Source organism: Atta colombica, unplaced genomic scaffold, assembly GCF_001594045.1.
Source record: "Atta colombica isolate Treedump-2 unplaced genomic scaffold, Acol1.0 scaffold137, whole genome shotgun sequence".
NCBI classification, from domain to species: domain Eukaryota; kingdom Metazoa; phylum Arthropoda; class Insecta; order Hymenoptera; family Formicidae; genus Atta; species Atta colombica.
The window spans coordinates 943,711-953,510 of record NW_017259225.1 but is presented as its reverse complement, the minus strand read 5'-3'; the positions used below and the strand labels follow the sequence as shown (position 1 = coordinate 953,510).

General features: G+C 27.5%; 3 protein-coding genes across 3 annotated transcripts in view; 1 reads left to right on the top strand and 2 right to left on the bottom strand.

Moving 5' to 3' along the window:
- LOC108684631 overlaps positions 1–5,923 on the bottom strand; it is a 9,065-nt gene extending 3,142 nt beyond the window's left edge. Inside the window, exons 1-8 of the mRNA XM_018189052.1 lie at positions 5,897–5,923; positions 5,414–5,806; positions 4,769–5,333; positions 4,390–4,698; positions 3,030–3,134; positions 2,234–2,350; positions 2,049–2,152; positions 202–232 (exon numbers count right to left, since the gene is read on the bottom strand). Coding sequence (XP_018044541.1) covers positions 202–232; positions 2,049–2,152; positions 2,234–2,350; positions 3,030–3,134; positions 4,390–4,698; positions 4,769–5,333; positions 5,414–5,805 — 1,623 coding nt within the window. The 5' untranslated portion in view covers position 5,806; positions 5,897–5,923. The remainder of the gene's footprint in view (positions 1–201; positions 233–2,048; positions 2,153–2,233; positions 2,351–3,029; positions 3,135–4,389; positions 4,699–4,768; positions 5,334–5,413; positions 5,807–5,896) is intronic.
- On the bottom strand, positions 1,531–3,343 carry LOC108684709 (prefoldin subunit 4). Its single transcript, XM_018189173.1, has 4 exons — positions 3,222–3,343; positions 3,030–3,134; positions 2,234–2,350; positions 1,531–2,152 (listed from the first exon to the last, which is right to left on the bottom strand). The coding sequence occupies exons 1-4, from the start codon at positions 3,258–3,260 to the stop codon at positions 1,997–1,999; spliced, it is 417 nt and encodes a 138-aa protein (XP_018044662.1). The 5' UTR covers positions 3,261–3,343; the 3' UTR covers positions 1,531–1,996.
- A 163-nt stretch (positions 5,924–6,086) lies between the features above and the next one.
- On the top strand, positions 6,087–7,733 carry LOC108684660 (cell death-inducing p53-target protein 1). Its single transcript, XM_018189096.1, has 4 exons — positions 6,087–6,267; positions 6,987–7,114; positions 7,211–7,367; positions 7,481–7,733. Exons 2-4 carry the CDS (start codon positions 7,000–7,002, stop codon positions 7,584–7,586), a joined length of 378 nt encoding a protein of 125 aa, XP_018044585.1. The 5' UTR covers positions 6,087–6,267; positions 6,987–6,999; the 3' UTR covers positions 7,587–7,733.
- Positions 7,734–9,800: the final 2,067 nt, after the last annotated feature.

Below are 9,800 nucleotides of genomic sequence, written 5' to 3'. Positions count from 1 at the left end.
CCGAATGTCAGTAAACAAGTGTGCAAATATCCAGAGTTATTTAGAAAATCATTCAGAAAATTATTCAGAAAATCGTTTCATGATTCATTAATTTTATATTTATACAATATAATATATATATTATATGAAGAAAAAAGAATAAAGAAGATATTATTTATATAATATTCAATTTTTTACTTATCACTGAAACTGTATTCTTACTGTTTGTTGCTGCAAAATATTATATGCAATTATTATATTTTATGTAAGCACAGTGATAATTATTTTATTGATCACGATATTCAAAATTGATCTTAGACAGTAACTGAATAAGCCATGGTAGAACATGTACTGAGATCATTGAAGCCGGTGAAACTAAATTTACCTCAAGCCGGATGACAGAAAAAGACCACTGCAGGAATTATTTGAGCTCATTGTGTCGAATGACTGATCAAAAGAAAAACGTAATTAAGAAATTCTCCTGTAAGTATTACAGATATACAAGTGTTGCTATATTCACTTATCATTGCATATTTGACTTCATTTCAATACTATAAAAACATAAAGTTTAATTAGAAACTCATATTTTTTGTGAATATTGATTAAATCGAAGAAAGAGAATTTATTACTATTTAAATTTTGAAACTGATTTTTCGCAAATTAGTTTATTGTAACTTAATTATATTACACATTCTTAATTATAAATATTAATACGTCTTATGTATAATTATTTATTTCATATTAAAAAAATTATTTTAATTAAAATTTTGAAATATACTATTTTTAATGTATTCAGTATGATACTACCATGAAATGAAATTAAGGCTCTAGTAATTATTGTAACATTTTGATGATGAACAATCATATAACAATGTATTTAATTATTAGAAAGACAGAAAAATTTATAAATTTATATATATTACATATACAGAAAATATAATAAAATTTAAAATTGCTGAATGTATTCCAATCGTTTTTATAGTGTTAAAATGAGAGAACAAAGTCTGTTTTTTATTTCTGCAATAGATTGCAGTAGAACTTTTTTTCTTGGTTTCGCCAACATCAAATATATATCTCATTTTAAGTTCCAAAAGTGTACACTAATTCAATTACAGAAAACAGATCCCAAATTAAAAATTGGCTAATATCCAAATTTCATTTCTATCCTATGCAATATTTAGTATGTGTTACTTAACTTTTAGGCTCAGTTCCACTGATAATTTTAGTTAATTAGCTTTGGCAATGTTGCCATCGGTACCCTATATTACTAATCAGTATTTATAAAATGTACGTCTTTTATTTATATTTATTTATTTTAATGCAAATAATCGATAATTGCTGGATATCAAAAAAAGTATCTTCAACGGTAAATTCAAAAATTCTATTTTTGTTGTCCTTTATCTGAAAAAGATCTAGATTTTATTCTCAACTTTATTAATTAACATATACATTTAAGAGAGTAATTTTTCATTATTATTGCCTAAAGAAATCATATAGATTCATAACAAAAAAGCTAAGATTACTTGGTAGGACTTTTACAAAGCCAAAAGCTTACTTGGAAGAATGTTTATTGAACGTAATTAGTCCGCTGAAAATAGTAAATATATCAATATGTACATGCTGTTAAAGAAAATTTCTGTAAAAAGCATTTAGAAATCTATGAGTCATTGTCATCAAATCCCGTCAAGGGTTCTAGACAACTTGTAATTATGATATTGTAAATCTTGCTAATTCTCTTAATCAAGAAGCATTGTTCAAATAATTCTTTTTAAAAAATCTTTACATGTTATATATTTGCAAGAAATATTTAAATAAATTCTATTTTAAGTTATATTAACCCTCTCAAAGGAAATTGCGCCATGCAAATAAAATTATATAAATGTATATAATTATTTATTAATTATAATTTAACACTAAAGAGTTGTATTTGCTCACAATTAATTATTAATTATACTAATAATGTAAATTTCTAATATTAAATATACAATGATAATAAATGCATCAATGACGAAAAATATTAATCTGATTCTTCAGATTCCAAATTTATACGAGTTCCAAACTTCGCATACAATTGTGTTTTTAATTGAGACATGATTGTCTTTAAATCTGCACATTTGCCCTCTAATTTTGCAATTTCTTCTTTTTTCTTACTTTTAGCCTCTTCTAAAGAACTCTAAAAATGAAATTCTTGTTAATACTGATTGAATAATTATAATTAAAAAAAAACAATACCAATGAAAAAATAATTTATCACCTGTGTTTTCTCAAGGAAATGATAGATGAATACCTCTCCAATAAAGTATGGTATTTTTGCATCGTCATCCATAAGAGCTAGTTCGTCACAAGCATCCTCTAAATTCTTCAGTTCGTTCTGCCAATTGCAAATAATTAGTTAATGATAATAACAATAATCTTTATTGCACATTATTGATACTAATGTCCATAATATATGCAAAGTCTATGACTATATACAGTGACCATATTTTCTTAAAGAAAATAAACAAATCTAAAAATTTTAGAGCTTTGTTTTCAGATCAAGGACATTAAACATGTAACTTTTTTCCTAGGGTAGAAATGTGAAGTGAAAATTTGTGTATGTGTGTGTGTGTGTGTGTATGTGTGTGTGAGTATATATGTGTGTGTGTGTGTGTGTGTACTATATATTATATATATTATATAAAAATCTTCATTTTTTATGTTTCTACTCTCAGAAAAAATTACATGATTGATACCTGGTTTGTGATTTCAAGAATCTGTATTATTGTATGTATTATAAAATTTTATTGCATATATAATCAAATTGAGATAATGTACATTATTTTGATGGTTTGAAATTGATTTTATCTACTATATTGGACTATATTAGAACATATTGAAATATAAAGGACAAAATTGAAATTTGGAGAAATAAAAAATCTAAAGGACAGCTATCTAAAACAAAAAAGACTATCCTTTACAATAAAGAATGTATGGTCACTGTGTGCATGACCAAATAAGGTCAACAAAGTCTTAAGAAAAAATCGATATTGAATCCTTTTTAAACAGATTACCTGTTTTACTCTAAGTTCTTCCTTATAATCTTCCAACTTCGCATTTTGTCTAGCAAATTTGTTAATTTTTTGTTGTTCCTCATAAGTTATATGAACATCGGAATCCTTGCAAAATATAATGAAAGAGGTTAGATTGTAAATATGTGAAACAATATTGTTTCTTATTTTCTAATATTTTTTGTATTATTTTACCGGTTGAAATCCAGTCTGACTATTTTTCCCTCCCGCCATATTTATATTCTTCTATAATCAGTTTAATTGCATTAAATTGTTTAAATTATTTTTTGGGGGATTCAATTTTCGAAACCTTGTACCACGAGAAATAATAAGCGTCCATAACGCCATCTAGAATAATAAGCGTCCATAACGCCATCTTGTCAAACAACTATGAACAATATGATGACTTTTTATGTGTCGTAAAGGCCTATTTAACCATTATCAGAGAAAAATCTGAAAGAGGCCATACCAGCCTTTTTCCTGTTATCATCAAAATCATACGTACACTACCACCAGCACATCCATTTTCAGTTTGAGAATTTGTGAGATTACTACGTGACTACATTTTCTCATTATCGATAAAATCATATCGTTGAAAGTAGATGTGATTCATCTCTGTACTAAATTCTTAGGATAGAAGCGTGAGGATTTAGTGCAGAAACGAACCACTTTTGACAATACAATTTTATCAATAGAAAATGGATGTGATGACGGTTTCTCTCTGGTAGCAGTATTGTTATATTTTCTGTACTTAAAATACAGGAAAAAGATATATGAAAAAAATATCAAAAAAAAAGGAATAAAAAAGTATTAACTACTACAAAAAAGATTAACTACGAAGTTTTGTATAGTATATGCATTATGCATTAAAAAAAATCTTTTTGAAAATAATTAACATTTAGTGATTCATATAAATAACTTTTGTATCTTGCAATTTCATTTTATAAAAATGCAAAATAATTTAAAAATTGAGAAATTTTATATTTCTATTTGAAAATAAATAAACAAGATGATGGTCCACAAGAAACATCAAAACAAACATCACGTATGTATTCTATTGGATTGTCCGGAAAGTTCGTACTGATTTTGAAGAAAAATTAAACGCAGATTTAAATTTTAGCATACATTTATTATATTTAAATCTTTTAAGGCCCGAACTTTTTGGACAACTCAATACATATCACATTTATAAAATTTTTGTAATTGTTAAGATTTAATTCTTTTATTAATATTTATTAAATTAATTTATTAAATTAATATTAGAAATAAATAAAGAATGAAATAACAAATTCCTTTTAGAGATAATTATCTCTCATATAATTTGTTACAGTCTAATATAACAAAATTAATTAACATTTTTCCTGTTTTGAAATGTAAAATTTTGAATGCTGGAGTCCTCCTGAATCTGTGATCTTTTTGAAAATATAGAACTCTGCAGTTTGTTTTGTATAGCCCATTCTCTGGAAGGTTTTAATTTTCTAATTGGCACGTTCTTTAATGCCTCTTTCCAATCTCCCGTGTGCCTCAAATCTAATATTATTCTAATCGACTGATTGAGTGTAAGATTCTTTGACGAGCTGACACCCCAAGTGAGATACTGTTCTAAAGGAAATTTAGCCATCTGAATACCTTGTTTTTTAGCTTTTGCCAAAGATAATGGTTGTGAATTTCCCTGTAAATGAAAATCCAATTTAATAAATATTTATGCAATGAATGCATAGTGCATCTTATTACTAGTTTACCTTGTCTACCAATGCACCTATGATATAAACCATATTTGGATCATATTTAGTTAAATTTGTTCTACAGTGTGGAGTGAGATACACTAACTGATTTTTTGGAAATATATCTAAGTAACATTGTGATGTCATTATGAGAGGAAAATCATCTCGCATCAAAGTAGGTATATTTTGATGAAGATGTTGCTTGAGTAATCCATCTTTGTTAAAATTACAGAAATAAAGAGTGAGAGGATTGGCATGGGTGCGATTATGAGCAAATGAGAGAGCTAACTGCTTGCTGCAATTGTGTATCTCATGTTTAGTCATATGCTCTTCATAACCACAATCAAACACTAGCTTCGGTTCAAACATCATATTATAAATCAATCTACCATTGTAATAGTGGTTTATAGTTGTTTCATATATACGCAAGAATAGCGAATTATTCAAGAGACCATATTTCATTTCACCAGTATCCTTGGTCAATTCTTGCTTTTTAGCAAGCCATTCAGCTTTCTTTAATTCTTTCTTTTCCTTATCATTTTCTAATTTCATCTCATTAAGCCACAAAAACTTAAGGTATTTTCTGTACAAAGAAATATTTCGATTAAAATTAATTTAAGGTGAACTTCTAATAAATAAATAAATAGAAAATAAAACGCTGACTTTCTTGTTGATTTGGCCTGTGTATTCAGCAGACACAACCATTCTCCTGGTTTAATATTCTTGGGTACTCTTTCAGCATTGTGTCGCAAAACATCCACTTCTAATTCTAATATTTGAAAACGCTTATAATTCTCAGGATCGGACAGATGTTTATCCAGTTCCTGCTTATCCAACTTTTGCTTATGATATTTCAGTTCAGCGCTCGTTACATTTTTTTCATCGATCGCATCATGACAGTAAAATCGTTTGTAGACTGCATTATTGGAACATCGTGCATTCATATTCAAAAAATAAAATCCAGGCGACAAAATATCCACGTGAATTAATCGGGTTAACAATTTCTTATGAATCCTAACTGAGGCTATCAGGCATTTTTTCATGTTATTAAACATTCTGTAATATACATAAAGGTAGTTATTACAATTTCTTATAACAATAATTGTCACTTTGTGAATAAACTGCGAGAAGAAAATTCTAACCTACTTTCTAACTTATACACAGCGCTATCGAGTGCTGTTTAAACATAAAGTACGCTCGATGTAGATCAACGTAACATACATTCGAGTCGCTACATACATTCGAAATATTCTTTGATTGGCCGATTCGTAAAATTCTTTCTTCTGATTGGTTAACGGAGCATTTGTCAAATGGACCGCACCCTGGATATCGCACGCAATGTGAATTCACCATACTCTCTGATAGTCGAAAATCCACAGCACAAGCACAAGGCAAGAAAAAGAAAAGAAGTTTGTGCCGTTTGTGAGTGCTAGTAAGTGCTGCATATTAAACGTGTGCTGCGTGTGCCTCTAACAGTCTCTATTGGAATCGTTGGGAATCCGATAATCAAACGAAAGGTTGGTTTGGATTTATCACTTTATGTAAAACAAATAATTACAACATCACGAATGTATTATCGCAATACACTGTAGATATTAACAAAGTACAAATATCGTTCGGGATGCTCATTAAACATTGTAATTGGCATTCGTATGTATTCGGATAACGGCCTTCGAATACCTTCGACGAGTGGCAGGTTTCGCTTGAATTCCATGTCCTATCATTTTATTTTTTTTTCTTTTTTGAGCGAAATTTCACAATGGAAATAATTTTTAACTAACAGTCTACTCGAAAACAGTTATCAACAGACTTTATCGTTCCTTCGATTTTTTGGTATTCTCGCGATAATTTCTATTTTTAGTGTCTCGCGTCATACTAAGATGTAACGATAGGCAACTAGTTATTACATTACTTCATTATCTGATGATTTTTTTTGCGTCTTAAGTAATTATATAAATTGAAATACAAACGTCTAATGTGCTAATTTAGATTTATATACATTGTTTGATATATTAGCGCCTAGCAAGATCTTGTGTTACTAAATTAATAAAATATTAGAAGAATAAAAATTAATAGAAAATTTTGAATTTTATGCATAACATTATAAAATTTGATAATTGTATTTTTTCTGCCAGATTTTTTTCTTTTACTTTTTCAAAAGCATAATTTCGTTGATTTTTGTGATTAAGCCTGTCTCTAACACAACCATTATATTATCAAATTCTGATATTAATAGATAGAAGGAAACCATGCATAAGAATGGACCACCACCGCCTTATGAACCACCACCTTATGCACCACCTGCTTATTCTCAAAATGTAGGAGGCGTTCCTCCAGCTAGTCCATTTACACCAGCACAAACTTGTAAGTCAAAAAGACATTGAATTTATTAATATAATTGGCAAAATATTAATTACTTTTTCTGTTATCTTTTCTATTATCTTTACACTTGTTTTGTAGATGGAAACGGACCTACTATAGTCACGACTATTGTTCCAGTTGGGCCACAGTCGACTCATACAATTTGTCCACACTGCCATGCTGAAATAGATACGGTGACAAAAACTGAACCTGGCATGATCGCTTATATCTCAGGTGTTATTATAGCACTGTTGGGGTAATTATGAGTAATATTCAGATTATTCATGTTTATATAGATGTATACAATGTCTAATTATTTTTCTTTTATACTACATGTATATAATGTGTAATTATTTTCTTCTATATTAGATGTTGGTTTGGTTGCTGCTTGATTCCCTGTTGTATAGATGAATGTATGGATGTTCATCATACTTGTCCAAACTGTAAAGCTTATTTGGGTCGTCATAGAAGATAAATGGATTGCATTTGAATATTGAAATGTTTATGATACCACCAATTATATACTAAACTCGAATTTAACTTCATACATTTTAGGGGATACCTCTATATGAAAGAGAAAGAAAGATGTAGCTCCAATTAGATATCAGTTCATTCAATTCAGTTAAATCTAGTTAAATCTAGTTATCTAGAAATCAGTTAAATCTTTATAATGAAGAATGCATGTTTTTGATTCAAGTAATTTTATAGTTCTGTATAATTTTTTAATATATATATGTAGGGTATAAAATATTTCATTTTAATTCAGTACGGTACTATCTTATGAAAAGCATTTTTGAAAATAATATTTCAGACAAAAATTGTGTAAAGAGAAGAGAGGTAAATAATGGCAAAATCTATCTTTGAAAAAGTGATTTTTCAAAGTTATATTGAAGGTCATTGCCATTTTTAAAAAGTGGAATTGTATGATTTTTTTTACATAGTATTCTTCTAATTATTCTATATATAAAAGTATTAAAGTAGAGTTATTAAAAAATCTACCATTTTTTTACGAAATATTTTTGAAAATATTCGTAAAAAATTAATTTTTGTGAAAATAGATTTTATTTGTTGTCTTTCAGACCGTACAACTTTTATTCAGAAATTTTTTTCGACGTCAAACTTAGGAGATAAACTTATTTCCATTAAACTAGGACACCCTGTATATACCTACACATGTAATTTTATTGCGTACAATTTATGTGTATGTTATTTGTTATTTTTTGTACGGTTTTTAAAAATATTTTTCATGTTTTTACATGAAGCTAGTGAAAATATGGCGTTTTTAATAGCAAAAAGTATGTTTCAAAACATTTATATATAACTGTGTGAAGAAAAGAAGTGAGACAGACTTGTACTTCCATATTAATAGACAGAAGATTTATGCTTCCCATATTTATTTCCATAACATAACGTACTATAGCATTGATTTTTAAAGATTTATTATATTATTAATCACAATTTATGTCAGTTTTTGGAACAAATGTTATGTTTATTTAAAACAATGTTAAGATTGACCATGAAATTAATAGGCAGCAATATGTGCAGCTCATATCTTTATTCATTGAGGCATCCAACTCTATAAAATAATTAATGATATCATACATATTAATAAATTTTCTTTTATAAAGAATCTTTTTATAAAGAATTGGGTCATGGTCAAGTGAAGATTACTCGCAATAGTTTGTAATTCATTGAGGAGAAATGATTGATTTTACATTAACACCTTGATTTAAAAAATCTTAATTGATAAATCAGTCTTGTATATTCATATCATGAAAGTACAGATTATTAAGAGAAGATTTATGTATTGGTAGCTTATATCACAGAGAATAGATGGCAGCTGAAATATCATGTTTCGAATTTGGAAATTCAGAAATTTCATACTTGTTTAAAAAAAAAATTATACACGCGCGCGCGCGCACACACACACACACACACACACACACACACACACACACATATGAAATATTTAACTTTTAAATGTTACTAGCTTTTATATATAAAGCAATTGCAAGCATTACTTTGATCGAATATCTTATTGCGCACGAATAATGAATTTGTTTGCCGTTTGATAAAATGAATTCGATATTTAATTAGTCAAATTCGATACATGTATAAACGCAAATAAGTAAAAATAATCAATAATATGAGCTAATTACGATTAAAAAGATAAAATGCATACATTTCTCGACTATTAAGTCTTCCTCACCATAAGAAATGATTACACAGGAAAAGCATAAAATAGATTAAAATATAAATTTAAAAATTTTAAAAATGACAACATATAATATAATGACATTATAATAATTAAAAAAACATTATAATAATTGATAAATTAGAAATAAACACGAGAAATACAATGTCTATAAAAGATGATTAAGAAGTCCAAAATAATAGCAGTTACATAAAATAATTACGTATAAGATCGGAATCCGATCTACAGACAGATCTTGCTTATTTTTATTATTGTGTGCCTTAAATTAAATAAAACTTCCTGTGGCCTTATTACAAGATAATTTCTATTTGATAACGCAATTGTAAGATTTTTTTCAAAATGCGAATAAATTAATATTAATTTGCATATATATTTGATGTATCGCTTTATATATTTTATTTTTGATATAGCATGTAATATTTGCGATATTAAATGAAAAAAAAAATATTGTACAATTATAAATTGTTTAATATG

Coding starts and splice junctions, on each gene's coding strand:
- LOC108684709 (XM_018189173.1), bottom strand. CDS start 3,260: ATGGCGGGAGGGAAAAATAGTCAGACTGGATTTCAACCG. Junction 3,135..3,221: donor GTCAGACTGGATTTCAACCG/GTAAAATAATAC, acceptor ATATTTTGCAAG/GATTCCGATGTTCATATAAC. Junction 2,153..2,233: donor ATTTCCTTGAGAAAACACAG/GTGATAAATTAT, acceptor TTTCATTTTTAG/AGTTCTTTAGAAGAGGCTAA.
- LOC108684660 (XM_018189096.1), top strand. CDS start 7,000: ATGCATAAGAATGGACCACCACCGCCTTATGAACCACCACCTTATGCA. Junction 7,115..7,210: donor ATTTACACCAGCACAAACTT/GTAAGTCAAAAA, acceptor CTTGTTTTGTAG/ATGGAAACGGACCTACTATA. Junction 7,368..7,480: donor GTTATTATAGCACTGTTGGG/GTAATTATGAGT, acceptor CTTCTATATTAG/ATGTTGGTTTGGTTGCTGCT.